The sequence below is a fragment of the Mustela lutreola genome, chromosome 4, assembly GCF_030435805.1.
Source record: "Mustela lutreola isolate mMusLut2 chromosome 4, mMusLut2.pri, whole genome shotgun sequence".
Taxonomy (NCBI): Eukaryota; Metazoa; Chordata; class Mammalia; order Carnivora; family Mustelidae; genus Mustela; species Mustela lutreola.
In genome coordinates this window covers 136,687,489-136,707,936 of record NC_081293.1, presented here as the reverse complement: position 1 = coordinate 136,707,936, position 20,448 = coordinate 136,687,489, and the positions used below count along the sequence as shown (strand labels likewise).

General features: G+C 38.0%; 1 protein-coding gene and 1 pseudogene across 15 annotated transcripts in view; one reads left to right on the top strand and one right to left on the bottom strand.

Annotated features, from left to right (window-relative positions):
* ICA1 (islet cell autoantigen 1) overlaps positions 1 to 20,448 on the top strand; it is a 141,538-nt gene that overhangs the window by 90,729 nt on the left and 30,361 nt on the right. For all 15 annotated transcript variants that reach the window (XM_059171219.1, XM_059171217.1, XM_059171232.1 and 12 more), the window contains 2 exons: positions 9,615 to 9,740; positions 10,992 to 11,090. In XM_059171219.1, the coding sequence (XP_059027202.1) occupies positions 9,615 to 9,740; positions 10,992 to 11,090 (225 nt within the window). The remainder of the gene's footprint in view (positions 1 to 9,614; positions 9,741 to 10,991; positions 11,091 to 20,448) is intronic.
* LOC131830892 (U4 spliceosomal RNA) lies at positions 7,421 to 7,490 on the bottom strand (annotated as a pseudogene).

Sequence of the window (20,448 nt, the reverse complement as noted above, 5' to 3'; positions counted from 1 at the left end):
GCCATCACTTTTGACCTTTACTGTGGACAGAACTAGAAAATATATTTTTGGATAGTTTAATGTTAATGATGAAGGCAAAGAAAGCAGAACTACTAAATTTCTATTGTATTTTCATTGCCATTAAGGGAAGTGGTGTTAAAACAGGAAAGGATAGAAAGTCACTCTTAAGGAAAAGTTGAAGCTCAGTCTGTAAAAGTGGCTAATACATATTAAATGTATTTAAATACACTTAGATGGATTATATCACAGAAAGAACTTATGCATCCAAGTTTAGAAATACTGCTAGTAAGCTTTGGGAAATCAGAGATGGCTGAAATTACACAATAAGAAAGGATATCCTATTTGTAAAAGAGAATACTAAAAACTCAAAAATTCACTACAGTAAATTTCACTCTGATTCTTCATCAGATTTAGATCTGATTACACTATAAATGGATTTAAGGACTTAGAGAAAATTGGAATTGTTCTGAAGCTGAATGGATTCACTTGAACACCAGATTAACACCATTTTGTCTTATTTATAATAATTTAAGTTTCATATCATGCTTTATTAGATAAAATGGATAAAAATGAGTTAAGATATTAGATTTAGAAAAAAAAATTAAGCTAGGTCTAGTCTCAGGACTCTTTTTTAAAAATATATTTTATTTATTTATTTGACAGAAGATCACAAGTAGGCAGAGAGAGAAGGAAACAGGCTCCCTGCTGAGCAGAGAGCCCGATGCAGGACTCAATCCCAGGACCCTGAGATCATGATCTGAACCAAAGGCAGAAGCTTTAACCCTCTGAGCCACCTAGGCACCCAAAGGACTCACCCAAAGGACTCACGTATCTTTACAGATAGATACGTTAAGAGTAAAAAAGTTTTTTTTTTAAGTAAAAAGATTAATATATCACCTGTAAATCTTAATCAAAGGAATTTTGAAATGGCTATATTAATTTAGACAAAATGGACTTCAGAATAAGGACTTTTACCAGAAAGTAATATAATCTTGATGAAATATGGTAATCCAAGGAATGGAGATCAATTTAAAATAATTAAATGTAATTTGCTATGTGAAAAGATCAAAACCACACTATATGATTATTACAGTGGGACTAGAAAAAGCATTTGATAAAATCCAATATCTCTTTCTTGTAAAAATTGTCAACAAACTAAAATTAGAAGAGAACATCTTCAATTTGTCATTGGACATGTATGAAAAATGTACAGCTAATATCATACTTAATTATGAAAGACTAAACCCTCCTCCCACCCCCAACCCAAGATCAGGAGCAAGGCAAGTATGCTTGCTCACACCAGCTTCTTTTCAGCATTATCAAAACTGTACAATAAGGCAAGAAAAGTAAATAAAGACATATAAAGTGGAAAGGAAGAAGGAAAACTGCCTATAACCTTAGATAACGTGATACATTACACAGATCCATAATTCCATCAATCAATCCATATATCTATTTATCTAGAGACAATATCCCAAGGAACCTCCAAAAAAAAAAAAAGCTTTTAAAACTAATAATTGAATTTTAAAAGATCATAAAATGCAAGATTAGGTTATAAAAATTAATTTTATATATATATATTTTTTAAGATTTTATTTATTTATTTGACAGACAGAGATCACAAGCAGGCAGAGAGAGAAGAGGAAGCAGGCTCCATGCAGAGCAGAGAGCCCTATGTGGGGCTCCATCCCAGGACCCTGGGATCATGACCCTAGCAAAGGCAGAGGCTTTAACCCACTGAGCCACGCAGGTGCCCAAAAATTAACTATACTTTTAAATTTAACTCTAAATTTGTGTTTTTATAGCATCAAAAATATGAAATATTTTACAATAAATTTAATAAAATGTCAAGGCCTAACATCAACCAAACACTAACATCAACCAAACAAAATGCTAGGAGATTTTAAAAGACTCAGTAAACATAAAGATAAACCATTTCCTCAGTCTAAAAATACTGTTAATATGTCAATTCCAAGTAAATCTGTAGCTTCAGTGTAATCCTATCAATAGCAGGAAGGCTTTTTTGAAGAAATGAATAAGCTGTCCCAATGATATGTATAGAAATATGAAGAACTCTGAACAATCAAAACAAAAAGAAAAAAGAAAATGTCATTGGGTTTATACTACTTGACTTAAAGACTCATTATAAAACTACAGTAATCAAGACAGTGTGGTGTTGATTAAGAAGAAGCCCAAAAATGGATCCACACTTTAATAAAGGCTTGTTGATTTTTGCCAAAAATGTAGAGACAATGTAATGGACAATTGGGTAATTTTTCAACAAATGGTCCTGAAACAACTGGTTATCCACTTCTGGGGAAAACAAAATGAACCTGCCTCACATCATCTACAGAGATTAACTTGAACTGGATCATAGAACTAAATGTAATAGCTAAAAATATTAAATTTCCAGGAGAAAAAGCACAGGAAAAATATCTTTATGATTTTAGGTTAGGGAATGGTTTGATAAGACACAAAAACTGGAAAATATAAAACCAATTAGATATAATCAAAATTTAAAACTTTTCTCTTTAAAAGGCACTATTAAGCTAATGAAAGGGTTATTGTAGGAATCAGTTTGTAATGTACAAAAATATTGAATCACTCTGATGTGTACCTCAAACTAATAGGATATTGTGTATCTATTACATGTCAATAAAAACAAATTTTAAAAAAACTTGAAGACAAAAAAGAAACAAAAAGTGAAAAGCAAGTTAAAGATTTAAAGAAGATATTTTCAAGTTTATGCCTGATAATAGATTTATATTTAGAACATGAGGAACTCATAACTCAGTAATAAAAAGGCAAACCTAATTTTTAAAGAAGTGGAAAGATTTGAATAAGCACATTACTAAAGATATGCAAGTGGCAAATAAGACATAAAAAGAATTTCAACATCTTTAGTCATTAGAGAAATGCAAATTAAAATCATAATGACTATGACTACACATTCATTAGAACGGCTAGAACTTAAAAGACTGAAAATACCAAGTGTTAATGAGGATGTGGAACAAATGGAACTTGGATTCATTATTGGCGGGAATGTAAAAATGATAGTTACTTTGGAAAACAGTTTGGCAATTTTTTATAAAATTAAATACACAGTTACTAAAAGACCTAACATTCCTACTCCTAGATATTTGCCCAAGAGAAATGAAAAACATGTCCATACAAAGACGTGTGCTCAAATGTTTACAGCAGCTTTATTCAAAATAGCCAAACCCAAATGAATATACAAATTACACTGTATCCATGCAATTAAATACTAGTCAGAAATAAGAAAGAACACAATGCTAACATATGCAACAACACTGATCTCAAAGAGATTATGCTGAGTGAAAGAATCCAGCCACAAAAAGACTAGACTAAATTGTATTATTCCATTGATATGAAACTCTTGTTCCAAGTTCAAAAATCCTTTAAAAAGGGCTCTCATTCATCCAGCTGGAATCAGATGCCTTTCCCTGAATCAGGCAACCATGATGTGTTATGATTGACTCAACTTGGGTTAAGATGGCCTTCTCTGGGCCAGTCAGTGGGAGTGGAGAAATGCCCTATAAAAGAATATACCCGCTCCCATTTAAACCACGTGATTAGAATAAAGGGAAGGAATATTTTTTCAAAAATGGTGGGAGGATTTTGTTGAGGGAAGACCAAAAAACAGATTGCTTCTAAGTCAATGGTTGGCTGCCTACACACATGCATGGTGCACACAGTCTCTTAGACATACTTCCATGCATAATACAGTGTCAAAATTGCTCCTCTCACCAATGGCTAAGTGTATGATGCAATCAAGTGATACAGTAAAGTGATTCAAGAAGGTGTTTGGTTCTCTTACTCTCAAGAGGTCTTGGTTCATTGGCCAGAAAAAAAGATCTTTAAACGAAACCAAATATCTGACCTTTTGTTCTCCAAGTGACTTCAGATGGGCTAGACTTTCTCTTGTGGCATCTTATAACCAAAAGCCAAAAGAAATAATTGGTATATTCTCTGATCTTAAAATTTTTCTCTGGCTGTAGGATCACTGCCTCAGAGGAAAATATGGTGAATAAATCCATTTTAATGAGGGAGGAGTATTGAGAGCTGGTTGGGAAAGAAACCAAGAATTTTGATGTGGTGTGAGGTATCTGTGAGAAGTTGATATGAGTAGAAAAACATCTGGTGAAAAAGCAAGTTAGATGATGATCGTGGATTTGGAGTGGTTAGATCCAAAGGAGTCATCCTCCATACCCTCAACATCTAACCCCTCACTAAGTCCTGCCTGTCTTATCCCCTAATTATCTCTGGAATCAGAGCACTTTTTTTTTTCTGTATATCAGTATCACTACCCAACTCTCAAGTCACCGTCATCTCTCCCCTTGACTCCATCCTACATCCTACACTCATCTCCTTTCTCCAATACATCTTCATACTATAATGAGTGGACTTTTTAAACTGAAAATAAAATTCTGTCTCTCCCATGCTTAAAGGCCTCCATTGTCTTTCTGCCACTTTTAGGATAAAAATAAAATCCTAACCATATGCCTCCAAGGACTTTGCTCTAAGATGTGTCCCAGCCCACCTCTCTTGCCTCATTTCCTACCATCCTTCTGCTACACTGCTTTCAGGGATCTACATTATTGCCCTCACCCCAGAGCCTTTGCATATACTCCTTCCTCTGCTGGCGTATTCTTGCATAGTTAATCATGTTCAGTCCTGAATAGAATTTGAGCACTGCTTTCTTGGAGAATGTTCTCTTGGTCAGATACCTTAGTAAATCATTCTTGTGGGGCAGTATGGCTTTCCTTCATTCAGTTTGATATTATGCCCTCACTGATGTGAAAACCCCCATTGGACTGTTAGCTCCATGAGGGCAGAGACCACCTCTGTTTTACTCACTACTACCAGCATGTAGAATGTACTTGGTGAATCATTTCCTCAGATGATTGGATGGATGGATGGTGGGAGGCAGAGCCATTTCCTGGAAGAAAATGTAAAAGAGTAGGACTGTAGTTTTGCTTTATTTTTTTTTTTTTTAATGAAAGAAAGCAGACACAAAAAAATTTAAAAACCACTCTCAGGTTATTTGGTTATGGAGTAGTATGAAGACCTTTCCCAATGGATGGGGCAGTCAGATTGAAATAAGAGGATAAATAGCTTTGAGTTCACCATACATAGTTCAAGTTGGGGCTAAGAGGTAGAATTTCAGGTTAGGAGAAATAAGTACAGAGAAATGCCCTGTAGTTTTGGCACTGAAGACATTGCTCCCTTCTCTGGTAAATTGAATTTCTGCAGCCTGGGGAAGGCAGGACTCACACGAAAGGGAGTTTAATATGCGTGATCATTTCCTAGAGCTTAGAGAATAAAAGGAGAAAGGTGGGGCAACAAATAAAACTAAGAAATAGACAAAGGGTACATTTATTTGAAGATATTTTTAAAGAACCTTGAGACCCACAGGAGTTCCTCAAGATTTTTATGTAATTGAATATAATTTATCTGGGGTTGAAAGAATAATAATCAAAACATTTTTACTTAAATGCATCTGGAGGCAAATGAAATTAGACTCTTGATGGTGGCCTATGATTGACTGTGTTCTCAGTGCTTTGTCCTCAGGCTGCAGACTGGAAATGTGTTTTAGAGAGTAGACATGGAGCACAAAATATTAAATGAACTTTACTATATTCGAAATGCCCAACAGTGTAACATCCTCCTTGTTTGGCAGGGAAAGGACTCAACATTTGGAAACTCAGCAGTGCATTAAGTATTTTAATAATCATTGTTGACACACAAAACATATGGCCTTTCAGAACTTATTGGGTCAAGTGTTGAAGTCTTCTTCTAGGTTTCTAAAATTACTTTACAAAATTTAAACAAAATAAGGCACATTTCAAAGTATATTAATTCACGAGCTTTATGTTATAGGCAACTGAAGTAAGTTTTCTTATAGGATGAAAGAATATCTACGTAAAGGAAAAAACAAAATCTACAGCCCCCCAAATTAATTTACATTTAATTAGAAGATCTCAAGCCTCATTAGCAGGCCAGTGTTGTGGATATCTTGTATTTATTGTTTTTACTCCTATTCCTGCTCAGATATTCCCCCCCATCTCAGAAGCCTTTATTGTTCACCTGTTTATCAGTTATATCAGTTATCTGTGGCCACAGAATGCTGTGAAATAAGCAACTCTAACATTCAGTATCTTTTTTTAATTAACACATAATGTATTATTTGCCGCAGGGGTACAGGTCTGTGAATCATCAGGCTTACACACTTCACAGCACTCACCATAGCACATACCCTCCCCAATGTCCATAACCTAGTCATCCTATCCCTACCCCCCCCACCCAGCAACCCTCAGTTTGTTTCGTGAGATTGAGTCTCTTATGGTTTGTCTCCCTCCTGATCCCATCTTAACATTCAATATCTTAAGACAATAAGCATTTCTTATCACTCACTAGTCTGTGGGTTAGCAGAGCAATTCTGATTTCTGCTAGGCTCACTCCTGAGTATATGGTCAGCTACGGGGTAGGAAGGGCTTCTGCTCATTATGGGTGGCCTTCCTCACATGTCTGCGGGTCAGCTGGCCAACGGCTAATCTGTTGGGACAACTGGGCTCCCCTCCTTGTGTCTCTTGCATGCACAAGACTCTCATAGCCCTCCAGCTGGCCAGCCCAGGCATATTCTCAGGATGGCCTGGGCATGTTCTCATGACCATCTCATAGAAGCAAGAAAGTGGAAACATGCTAGCTTTTCTTCCATGCTTCCAGTTTCATCACATTTGTTAAAATCTCACTGGCCAAAGCATGTCACATGCCAAGCCCCGAGTCAGCACAGTGGGAGGAGCCTACAAGGTAAAGGGCAAAGGGTGGGGATACTGGGAGGCCAGTATTAGGGGCTTTAATGACATCAACCTACCCTCGTGCCCTACACCACCCCCAGCTTTAATCAGTCCCTTCACTGTACTACCTCTGTTCTGCAGTCTTAGTTTTATTGTATTTTTCCCATTGTATTATAATATAGTTGCTAATCTGTCTGTCTTCTCTAGAAGACTAGAGGGTCTTTATTCCTAAGTGCATTCATGCATAAGTATTTACTGACCCATTGCTTCATTCATTCATTCACTCATTCATTATTAGTTAATTTATTTACTGACCCAAGACTTACTCCTTTATAGAGGCCCCAGTGCCTAGTAGTAATGCTGACACCATAATAAGTGCTCACCAAATATGTGCTGAATGAATGCATATGTGAAAGTTCATACCCATATTCATCTTCCCCTTCAGAAGAAAAGGGTGGAGACAGATGCCTCACAGGATCCCAGCCGAGGAAGTCTTCCTGGTTTGAGCAACTGGTGAACCAGTGGGGGCTTGCAGTGAGGATCTCAAATGCTTTGAGACATCTTTTTCTTCACACTTTCCCATGTCTTCCCTCTAGAACTTGGGTCTTCAATTAGCAATAACCAAGCCTCAGATAAACCTCATTGGCTATGATACTGCCATTGCACAAAGCTGGACCTTGGGTCTTCTTTTTTGTGTCTCCTTAGTCCTCTCAAAGGAAGATAGAAAATCACTACTTTTAACTAATTCTAAATTCATTTTATAGTCTGTGCTCCCAAGCATCTTTGCCTCTAGTTTCTCCACTTTACAGTGGGAAATGGTTGAGCTCTGGGATTTATTTAAGCTTATGGTGTGTAGTCAGTTTGGGAGCACCTAGATGGCTTCTATGCTCTAATTTTCCTGGCCATGTAGACCAGAAATTCAGAGGAATTCTAAGGAAATGTTTTATATAGCTACAGATATAAGACCTTATTAATATAGGATATTAATCCTATCAAAATGGTGTTAAATGCATTGGCTCATTGTTTTCCAATTCTATAGAATTGGGTTTCTGAGTAGAACATAATTTTGAGCTTCTTGATTTTCCAGTGACCAGTGTAAGTTGCTTGAGAGGCAGAATAGTATGGCTTTAGAGTTAGGCAGGCTAATCTAGAATGGCAGCCTTGCTCATTAGTTACTTCCACAGATGAATCCTCTTACCCTCAGCAGTCAGAGATGGTAATAACAAAGGCTAAAAAAAAAATGACTGGCATGTGGTGAGTGAATTGTATTAATTATTCAGTTGTATCAATTATATTAATTGTGAATTGTATCTATTGTTAAATTGCTTCAATTGTTAAATTGTTACAAATGGTAACAACTATATCATTTGTCACTATTATTATATAATGCCCCATAATCTTGTAAACTGAATATTAGTAGTATTATCAGTTTTATATCATATAAAAACTATTTTATATCAAATAATCTTCATGTTTATTTTTATTACAAAAATAAAATCTTTTCTAAAACAACTTTAAAGGTTATACTTAAAATGGTACTTGGGCATTTTACCTTTTGAAATGCCCTGGAAAATTTCTTCATTCAGTCACCAAATATATATTCAGCACCTGCTCTGTACCAGGTCACCAGGTGCCAATCATGCATTGGTGATCGAGGTAGACATCATCCTTGCCTCCTGGTAAAGAACTATCACTAATGAGTCAACATTATTCCTTGCAGTTACCTACCTGGTAACTACAACTGCATGAATTGTCTGAGATAAAATGGTATTTGGCTGGCTTTCCCTGGTTGAAATACAGTGTGGTGATGCTTGTGACTTTACCCTTTTTAATATAGCTATATTATTTTTAAGAGCTATTTTTAAAAGATGTATTTATTTTAGAGAGAGCGTGCACAAGCATGATGGGGGAAGGGAGGAAGAAGGGAGAGGAACAAGCAGACTGCACTGAACGGCTTCTTGGAGCAAGCCGATGATGAGCCCAATGAGGGGCTCGATCCCACAATCCTGAGACCATGACCTGAAATGGAATCAAGAGTCCAAGGCTTAACTGACTGGGCCACCCAGGCGCCCCTTAAAATCTTTCATTTTATTATCAAATAATGTATAGAATTGACATTTTTGAATCTTTTACTGACCTCACTCCATTTTGAACTATTGCATGGGATGGGGGGAGAATTGCTTGTATACATACTCAGTAATAAAAAGTTGAAAGTTGACCAGCTTTTTAGGCTGTGTTACATTTCTCTTATGTGGTATCCTCAGTTGGATCTTGGAACAGAAAAGACATCAGTGGAAAAGCTTGTCAAATATGAATAGAAGTCTGTTGTTTAGATAATAGGAGTGTGTCAGTGTTGCTTTCTTATTTTTAACAAATGTACCGTGTTATGTAAGATGCTAGCATTAGTGAAGCTGTTTGAAGAATATATGGGAAGTCAGCTTCAAAGAAATATAGGGAAACAACAATAGGGTGAAGGTTATTCCCTTGCCACCGTGCATGTTTCCAGACTTCTGTCCACTGCGATCACTTAGTGAATGCTCTGAGAAGAGAAGAATTTTAATTTTCGACTGACAAAAATAGGATGGCAAATCTACTGTAATATCATCCTTTGCAGAGCTGTTGTTTAAGTCCTTTGGTGGTAAAGAACGGATGTTGTAAGATCCTCTCACTTGCCTGAAATTTTTGAAGGTGTTTTCTTGTATGAGAGAGAGAAGCCCACTATGGGTCTTCTCTCACTGGCAATTTTAACCACTTAACGAGTCTAAGTGGCTCAAAAGTCCCCTTTTACTTTCATAGGTACAAACACAAGTACGCCTTGCCAAAAAAAGCTTTGACAAGTTGAAGATGGATGTATGTCAGAAAGTGGATCTTCTTGGAGCAAGCCGATGCAATCTGTTGTCTCATATGCTAGCAACGTACCAGGTAAAAAAAAAAAAAAAACAAAAAAAAACGTGATGTTGGTTACAACAAACCAAGAATGTTATGAGGTTTAGGGGGACAGAAAGATGGTGTTGGAGCTAAAAGTATGGTTTCGGCATTAGGAAGTTCTGAATGTCTTGCCCCCAATTTACTTTCCACACTTCTCCCTTCTATTAGACCTACAGTGTGCTCAAACTGAATATTAGCTCTTTCCTGTGCACACACTGCACTTTCTCACTTTCCTGCACTTGCTTAGGTGGTTCCGTCTGCCTGAGTGCCTTTCCCTTCCATTATACCTTTCCATAGTTCCCTCTGTTTGATGTTATCATTCTGAAAAAATTCAGAGGAGGCTTCAGAAAGCCTCCTCTGAATTAACTCTATCAGAAAGCCTCCTCTGAATTAACTCTATCAGAAAGCCTCCTCTGAATTAACTCTATCAGAAAGCCTCCTCTGAATTAACTCTATCAGAAAGCCTCCTCTGAATTAACTCTATCAGAAAGCCTCCTCTGAATTAACTCTATCAGAAAGCCTCCTCTGAATTAACTCCATGTGTGGCTTCTATTTCCTGTGGCACCATCACTTACTCATGAAGTTGTCATAATTCAAGGAACTATTAATTTTTGTCTCCTTTTAGCTTGAGTTCCATTATGATTGTTCTCATATCCAACAACAGGGCTATTGGGTACCAACTGAGTATGGGAGGCTAGATCCTGGGTGTTGTAGGGAATGTAAAAAGTAATAAGATCAGATTCCCTGTCCTCAAGGAATTTAAAGTTTCAGAAGAAAATTAGAGGTAGGGATATACAGTCTGACTATATTGTTTCTGTATTTTAAGGAAAAAGCAGGTGTGAGTGCTAAGTGAAATAAGTTCTACACAATCCAGTTAGGGTTTGAAGAGGGACAAATTGAATCAGTGGAGGGATCACAAAAGCAGATTGGTCATGATCCCTGAGTTTTGGGGGATGAATCACACAGGACAAGTAAAAAAAAAAAAAAAAAAAAAACCAGAACAATGTCCCTAAATGGTGGAGCATTATTAGCCATGGGAGGCAGTCCTGGGGGACCTGGGAAGCATTTAGTTTGGCTGAAATACAAGGTATAAGAAGGGGCATAATAGAAAACAAGGCTGCAGAGATGAGCTGGAATCCTGTTTGGGAGGGCCTCAAAAGCCACAGATGGGCACCCTTCTCCAGAAGCCTATAGCTTAGAACTGGGTGTTTGAAACATTACTAACTGTACTGTCTTTCCTTACAGACCACTCTGCTTCATTTTTGGGAGAAAACTTCTCATACTATGGCAGCCATCCACGAGAGCTTCAAAGGTTACCAGCCATATGAATTCACTACACTAAAGGTATGAAAGCTAGAGAGGCCATTAGAAAATCTTATGAAAAGCAATATTTTGTTTACATCACAGAGACATGGCAGCCATCATCATTATTGCAACAGACTCCCAATGTCAAAGAAGAAACCATACCCCCAGTATAGTCTTTTACTGCATCCGTATTCATCACAGCAATACAAAAACACAGCTGGAACCTTGGGGTACATATTACTGGAAGGTCAATTGTGGGAACTGGTCCTGCTTCTTTAAATGACTTATATTGGGCTCTCTGCTCAGCAGGAAGCTGGCTCCCCCCTCCCCCCCGTGCCTGCCTCTCTGCCTACTTGTGATCTTTCTCTCTCTCTCTGTCAAATAAATAATTTTTTAAAAAAAATCTTTAAATGACTTATATGATGCTGTTAAAAGGAAGTTTATACAAGTCTAGTATACTCTATTACTTTTTAATTATTAAATTCACATATGTTCACTTGGAAAAGGTATTTTCCTTTCCTCTGTTACTTCTGACAAATGTCATTTTATTCTGTGAGTATCAGCTAATGCAGAATTAGATTTTTCCCATAGGACGACTGGAATATTTTCCAGTTGAAAAAGCAATGTTAAACTCAGTGATTTCTCAGCTCAAAGGGGATATAAGCAAAATATCTGATTCTTAGGATTGCCGCTAAATGTGGAATCATTTTCATTGCTGAGGGAGAATGCATGTCAAGAAGAAAGTGACTTGGGTTCCCAAAGGATTTTGAGAATGAGAGAAAACTAAGTACTTTGTTGCTAGATCATATTTTTGGGGAAAAAAGACCAGGAAAGAACTTGTTAAAGATCACCTTGAAATTACCTTCCTTCTAATTTTTCAGGCAATTTGTAAATAAATCATCACCTTGCTTGAGAAAGCATTAAAAAGGTTTTATTTGTTTGTTTTTGCTTTTTGCTTGCTTTTTGTTTGTTTGCTTGCTCAAAACATCTCTCTGATTTTGAGATGTTTATAATGTCACTGCATCTATAAACTACTAAGACAGAAATTTTAAGACCCTGGCGCTTTAAATGAAAGTCCCAAGAGGAACCCAAACTAGTTCACTCACCTTGAGATGCACCTGCCCTAACTCCAGGCAGGACATCTGGCCAGTGAGGTTTGTTCTTCATAATCCTCCTGTCAGCTGGTCATTTGCTCATTTATTGGCACTCGCTGACATGCTGCATGGTAACCAGATTCAGAATGTGCCCCTTTTTGCTGTCAGCTGGACTGTAAGCACTTGAAGGGAGGGACCTTTTCTTTTTTACGTATCCTCCTTTGTCAAGCCAAATGTTCTGTATCCAGTGAACGCAAAGCCTTTCTTTTCCCATCAGCAATATTACCATTGTTGGTAGGACTGTATTCCTTTACCATAATTTAGTACCACTTTCAGCACCTTAGGAAGCAGCTATCCTGACCAAGCCAGGTTGATTAAAATGACTCTTCACATCTTATACAGGCCTGAACAGAATCCCGTCACTCTTTGATAAGGTAGAGAGTTTTAAGTTTTAAGGTGGGTATTTGCATTCAGATTTTATCTTATAATAAATACAATTTCAAAATTTGTCTTTTGAAAGACAACTGTACGTAACTCAAAGAGTTAGGAGGAAGATGGCTTGACACCTTCTGCAAATATGATTTAAAAGAAGTTCAGGTTTGAGTTAATTGCATATAAAGTACAGTATGAAATTGAAGTTGTGCCACAAGCATGGAAGAATCCTTATGTGTCTCCCTAGCCTCCTGTGCCGAGGAAAATATGGCTCTTTAATTGTTGCCATGATATTTATCCTGCAGAGAGGATCAAGCTGATTATGTTAGAGGATTTCTGGGCAGAGCAGTTAGTGAAAGTTCGATGGCAATGGTTCAGGACATAATTACAAATATTTTGGGCACATGACTATCCATTGCCTTTTACATCCCCAGAGTCTTCCTTAAATTATGGTTTAAATAACAGTTTATGGTTTAATTGTAATATAAACTCAGTAGAAATAATATATCTATTAAAGTATAATATAATTATAGTAATATTAAGAATGTTAAGTGTCCAGTAATCAACCAACTAGACGAGGCTGTTATTACTTTTCTAGTAGAATGCTAGTCATCTAGGCTTTTCAATGATGTTATATTAGAACCACAAGCTAGTCACTAATTATTTTCTTTATATGGACCTAAACCTATATAATAGAATCCTGTTATCACACAGCTCATTATTGCATACATAGAGACATATTGTGTGTCATGAAACACAAAACTGAAAACCACTAATACTTTATCTATTGCCATCAAGCATGAAGATATTAAATGACTTAGCAACCTTTTGCACTAATATTTTTTAAACATGCCCTGTTTTTAAGAGATTTTGATTTGAGAGTCATTTTCAATAGATGTCATTTTCTTCTGAATAACACTATACATATATTGACAATGGATATTTTGAAATTTAGATGTTTCACAATTTATTTGTTCTCTGGATTTACCTAAGCAAATCATCCCCAAAATGCTTCTGTGACTCCGGCTGGAAAGAAAACATTGTCTTTGGAGAGGTTGGCCAAGCTCTGTTAATGAAAAGCAACCCATTTGTTTTCTTTGCTGCAGGGTGTATTCTGAGTGTTGGTAATTGTGCCACTGCAGCTGGATTTCCTGACTGTTAGTTTTATGCTTGATGAAGGATGATAATTAATGTGTTAAACACTAGATGTTTGGAGGGAAGAGTCTTTTGCGGCAGAATTACAGGGATATATAACTCATGCCCCAGAAGTTTAAAGTTTTATTTCTAATGAAGCTTTCTGTAGAAAATGTGTCATTCTTTCCCAAAATAATTTTATTGTAAAAATGAATTGAGTCTCCACCTCTTACAACTTGAAAAATACCCAAGTGACTGTGTTGACATTTTGCGAATATTTTGTGGTAATGTTTTATGTGACTGCTATTGCTTTTTTACTCAGGCTTGAGGTAGTTCTATAAACTGTACCTTTATTGACATAATCCTTCATCATTGAAGTTTTATGATTAATAGATTTTTGTAGCATCTTACCTTTATGGGAAATTTAGCATTGAAATTTAATATTACAAATTTTTTAATATTACCATTTTTTTATCTGAATGCAGCACAGCTCAGATTTAAAGTGTAGAGAACCATCTTTTTAAAGTGGTTCCTAATAAAAGAAGCAATGTTCTAATCTCATATTTTCAAACAGTAAAATATTTTCATTCAAATGCTATTAAACATAGGTATTTTGCACGGGTTATTATTAATATGTTAATTTTAGACTGATTCCACATCATCTGAGAATGACTTTCACATGATAGAAATAGTCATGGAGATAGGAATGGAATATTTCTAGTCATATCTCAAAAGTACTGTCACTTTTTTAAAGAAAGTAATTTAGACTATGAGTTTAAAGCATTTTTTTTTTGAAAGCTAAATGAAATGCTGTCTGGAGGAAAACAGTACCCTGTCTTGAATTACCAGCCCTCAGATGTGGTCATGTTTACCTCATCCTTCTATGATGCCGTTTACTTACACACTTCCCCAGAGATCCAAAACAGGCTTCAGAGAAAGCAAAACAAAAACAAAAAAAGCAAAAGCAAAAGCAAAAAGAAAAGAAACCCCTCCAGAGTGGAGTTGGCTTTTCCCTGAAAAATCTAAAGTTCTGTTTGTATCAGTGCTCTTTTCTCCCCGATTATGTGGGTTGAGTTACTTATCTTTCTAGAGAAGTGAGCCCTGGGGGCACTTTGAAGAAATGGACACACCCACTGGGAGCTGCTTGAGGGGAAGGCATGTCCGCCTGTGTTTTTTTAAAAGAGATCAGAGCGCCTATATATAATGAAAACAGCCAGTAGTAAAATGGATTTCTGTGATGTGCCCCCATTCTAGTATTTTTAGCAGGAAAGAGAGGTAGGTGTTTGACTCTGGATGCAAGATAAAGCAAAGTACGTAAGGTCAGAAGCCCTGCAGACAGCCAGACCTGGCTTAAACTTTGACTCATCACTTGCCAGCTCTGTGGCCGTGCTGGTGGCACCAGTGGTCCCACAGAGGGATGGGTTTATCAAGAATTCTGTAGTGGATCCAGAAGATAGCCATTGCCAGTGTCGATACAGATAGAGAGTTTTGTTGAGGTTGCCAGGTTCTGTAGCCTAGTATAAGTTACTTTCTTACTTCTGTTTTCACCCTGGATGATTAGTTTTGCAGTGAATTTCATAGGCAAGGCTGTGAATGGCAATGGGAGAGGCGTCACAGACCTCGCTCAGGATAACCTATTCCCTTCCTGACTGCCACCAATGCTCTGGCAGCCCCATTTTCAAAACTGTGCTTTGGCCCAGCAGGCCCAGGTCTGGGCTGAGAAAATTCCCCCAAGGATAGAAGAGGGCAGGGCAGGCCTGCAAGCAAGAAAGGCAGGGAGGCTTCCCACCCTGCAACAGGGCTAATTCTTAAAAAATGCACTTTGGCTTTGCAACTGGCTTTTGCCCTGTGCCAGGATTTTAACTAAGGAAACCCGAATTTGAAAACCTAACTCTGGGCATGTTCAAAAATAACCATTGAAACAGATGTGCCAGTGTTCCCTCTCCTCTCTCTTGGGGTCTAGGACTTAGCACTGTTATAAGGAACATCATTCTGGAGACCAAAATGCTTTTAGTTTTCACAATTCAAAAACATCCGTCTCTAAATTTTGTTTTTCTCCAATTTGTATGCTTAACAGCCTTCTTCCACCCACCTCCACATTTCTCAGTTAATCACTTGAACATTTACCGACAAGCCACACTGCTCTGTAGTTACTTGCTTTGAAAATAAAGCCATAATAGTTTTTATGAAAATTGGGTAAATATCTCTGCAATGCTATTTTAGTTGCCAGTCCCAACATGGCAATTATTCATGGCGAGCATCCAGAATATCCTTGTAGACTTTCAAGTTTTCTCAGTGTCATTACTTTACACAGCATTTAGCAGAATGTTTTTTCCCCCTAAGCTGCTCCAGGCCAGATCATTGCGAAACTGAAATGCATCTAAGTCTATGGGAGAGGATGGGGTAGGGGGGCTGACCATGACCATGGCCACCACTGACGTCTGAGGGGGGCGAGCCAGAATGTGGCTGATCATCTGTTCATCCATCCCTTGTGATGACTGGCCTTGGTTCTTCCAGGCAGCTGGGAGCTCAGGCTCTCCTCGTAACGGTAAGGTTCCTCTCCATCCTCCACTTCTTCTCATTCCATTACTTTTACTTGAGTGGAAAGGAAAAATATTATCATTATGTGGGTAGTGACTTAATGCCAGAGACTCTGCTAAACGTGAGGTGAAGTAACGTCTCAGAGAATTTGTCCTGGTATGCGTGACTCTAATGTGCCAAGGTTGGATAATATAATTAATAATACTGCCAGGTTCAGCACGAACATATAGAAAGTACATGTATTTTATCCTCAAATAATCTTGAGAAGTTGAGTCTACTTGGGTAACCCCCACACACCATGTTTCAAATGAAGAGACCGAAGCTCAGAAAGATCTAGAGGTCTGCCCAAGACCACATGCCCAGCATGTGATAGTCTGGGAACAGAGGTGCTCATGCCTTTCCCACTCTGAGACATGTCATATCTTCTAGGGGGGGTGCTTCCAGCTGAGAGACAAGGAGGGCAGGAGAAGGCACAAGTGCCACCTTTAAAAATGTCCAGTTGTAAACTTTCATTTGAAAGGTTTGCACATAGGTGAAAAACATTATCTATATGTCAGTCCCTCAGATACCTAGGAACCTAGGACCCTTCTTTTAGAGTTTGGAATGGAGTCTCCTTGATCTCCTTGGGCACTTCCTACGAAGGAGTTCAGTTCTTGGCTCGGCTATTCGATACTATTTCTTAACTAGTTGTAGAATTTTGAAGACCTGGAATCAAATATTGCTTCTGCCTCTTCATGGTTGAATGACCTTAAGCAAGTTACTTCGCCTGAGTCTCCATTTCGTATCAGGAAACCAGGAATTGTGAGATGTGTAAACATGGAGTGCAGTACCTAACACAAGAGGAGACCTTAAAGACATCTAATTCCTTTTAGGCCTTTAAAAATTGTTGTTAAGAAAGCACAGTTTGATTGCTCACTATGAACTTGATACTGTGCAGAAGTATTATCTCCGTTAATCCTCAGCATTCCAAGGAAGGTATACTTGTCACTAACTCCATTGTTCTAAAGGGTGAACAGAAGCCCCCAAGGGGTGAAGAACCTTTTCCATGTCACAGCACTACTTGATCTATTTTCCTAGTGCATCTCTTTCCAGGACACCATGATGCCTTCCCAGTAACAATTTTCCATCGTATTTTAAAGAACAAGATAATATATCTTATTTATGATTGTGTTTATTTTTCTCTAATCTTTTGTTCTACGGTACAATTCTGGTCCTAGATTAGCAATGCTCCTTGCATAGTATCTTTAGAGATACATAACTGTGTGGGTGGGGAGGTCAGGGACATGCTAAATGGCCATGAATTGTGTGTGTCATACACCCATCATCACGGCCTCTGCTTTTTATTCCTCATGTGCTACCAATTATATAAACACAAACATACACACACCCAACTGACTTCACCGTCTTTTAACCATGCCTCGCTATTTTCAGCACTTCCATTTCCTTTTATAGACAATCATTTGGCACCTTCATATGCATACAACATAATTAATGGAAAGTAGCCTAAGAAAATTAAATGTCATAATTAAAGATTAGAAAAAATGTTACTTGATCGTCAAGGCTAAACTTTAACTTAGGTCATTGTATTAGGGTTGGCTGCTAGCCTTTTGTCTGTAAAATTTGTTTTGCTGAGTAGTTTTGCTTTCATTCAGATGAATGTTGCTGTTGCTTTTATTTTCCTAATACAGGAAGTAGTAACTCCCATTATTATATTAAGCTGTTTCCTTTCTAAGACACTTTTGCAAGCTCCATCTGCGCATTTCCTCTGTCACGCTGATCTTATATATTGTGTGTGTGCTTCCTGAAACCATTTAAGCATTGATGGAAACTATTAGCATGTCAGTGCAGCCTTAAACAGAGAAAGGTTACTTATTCTAAAGACATTCTTTCCTCTGTTCAAAACCTTTCAGTCTTGTATGATGCTGTATTGCTGCTAATATGTAGTGATTTTCACAAGCAGTTTTAATGAAGAACCTGGTGGGTTTGGGATTTAGAAACCGTATTTTGATGTTTCGTTTCTGGACATGAATTTGAATGTGGCTGCCATCAGCCACTGATTCAAAATAGTTCCATCTGATGCCTGTCCTGTCTGTGCAGTCAGCCGGGCCTCTTAGGTTCATTTTGCCTGAGCAGGTGTTCGTGTCACACAGAAAATGCTGTCACCCCTGCCTTTGGCAGATGCTGTAGGGTTAAGTGTTTTCAGCTGAGTTATGGACTTTAAAATACTATGAAGAATTCACCTCCACCATGACTCCCACTTGGACGTTTTCTCCAAACTTTGGAGAAAGCACTGGTTCACCATGTAGAATATCCTGTATCAGACAGTCACACCCAGGAACGATTGTTGAAAGAGAAAAGTGGACATGATTTATCTTCTATGGTGATTCTAAGTGCCTCTAAATTTATTATCTGTATCATTTGACATCTTTGTAAGAAACAAATTTCATATATATTGTGAGTTTTTTTTCCCCCTTACTGAATAGAGGAGTATTCAGTTTGATCTAAAACTCTTTCTTGCTTCAAAAGATGCCACTTGAAAATGTCCTAAAATTGACTGTGGTGATGGTTGCACAACTCTGTGTCTATACCAAAAACCACTGAATCATATACTTTAGATGGGTGAATTCTATGGTACACGAATTATATCTCAATAAAGCTAATGATAGATTCCCCACATAAGATTCCCCTTAGCTCAGAATTCTAGCATTTCATAAATAAGCACTCTGGTGCTCAGGATTAATTTTGCTTGTGGTTCTTTAAGCCTTTTCCTATTGTTCCCCTGAGATTTTGACTTCCTAGCTAAAGAGCTATAATTTTTAACCTTAAAGTTTAACCCTAGGTACATTAATTTATCAATCAACAAGAACATATTTAGCACCTTTCTTGAGTAGCAATAGCCACATTGTTATAGGGACAATGGTAATAGGCAGAGAGGAGAAAATGTAACAGGAATTATTAATAATAAAGTAGCAATTGGAACTGTAGCCATTCTCTTGGTGAAGCACAATAGTGACTTAACTGTGATTGTGGTGACAGGGAGCCAACAATTGAGTCCCTGCTAATGGCCCAACAGGGAAGGGGTTGAAAAGAAGGAAGGAGTGGTTTACATTACAAAGGGATTGTCTGAGAGCTGCTGGAGTGTGGTTATGAGGGGAGGTCGGGCTGGAGACAGAAGGGATGATAACCATGGAGCTGTCAAGGGCATCTCAGGGGCTTAGGCAAGCGCTATGGCAGCTAGACACAGCCAGCCGAGAGCAGACATGTCCCAGCCCTGCCTAGTGCTGACTGAGAAAAAGGAAATGCAATGAGAAGATAATTGAGCAAACCAGGAGGCCTGGACAAAGCGTCACAGAATTGAAAAGTACATCTTGGGGCCATCAGAACCTCAGCTGAAAATACTCCCGGCTTCACTTTGAGCAGGGTTGGACCACTCTTTGGGGAAAGAGCTACTGGAAGGGGTGTGTGTGTGTGCGTGTGTGTGTGTGTGTGTGTGTGTGTGTGAATAAAATGCTGTGATTGGCAGATCTATTGAAAAGAGTAAGTCTTTGACATCTGTTGAACTTCTTCTTTGTATATTTCCAAAATACACATGCCCAGCTTTTACCAGATGCTTTGGGGTGTATGATTTTAAAAAAGCACCTCTAGACTACATATTCCAGTTGCCTTGTTTGTTGTTCCAGTACTGTCCTTTATCACATTCCCCCCTCCAGCTGATAATCATGGGTCCCATTTAGTGGTCATGTGTTGGAGAGATGTAAAGGGCAAAATAATATGATGAAGGCAGTGGGGCATCATGTCAAATATTGATGAAGGTGAGTCAAGAAATGTTGTCCCTGTGTGACCCCTGCAGACCTCTGTATCTTGATCTACTAAGACTTGTACTCTTACCCACTACATTATAATTTTGTTCCTCGACCAAGTCAAGCTATTCCTTCCTTCAGGCCTTTGTCTGCAGGCCTCCATTTCTCCCTGAGCCGCACATGGATGGCTCCTGCATGTCATCTGACTTCAGCTGAAATGTCACTTCCAAGAAAGGATGTTCTTGCTAACTGAAGTAGTGACCCAGTCACTTTGCATCCCACATATTAATTCCCTGCCTAGATTCATCACGAACTAGTAATTCTGTCTGTCTTGTTCACTATGGTATCTCCAGCACCCAAAACAGCACCTGGCTCCTGGTAAATGCTCTCAAACTA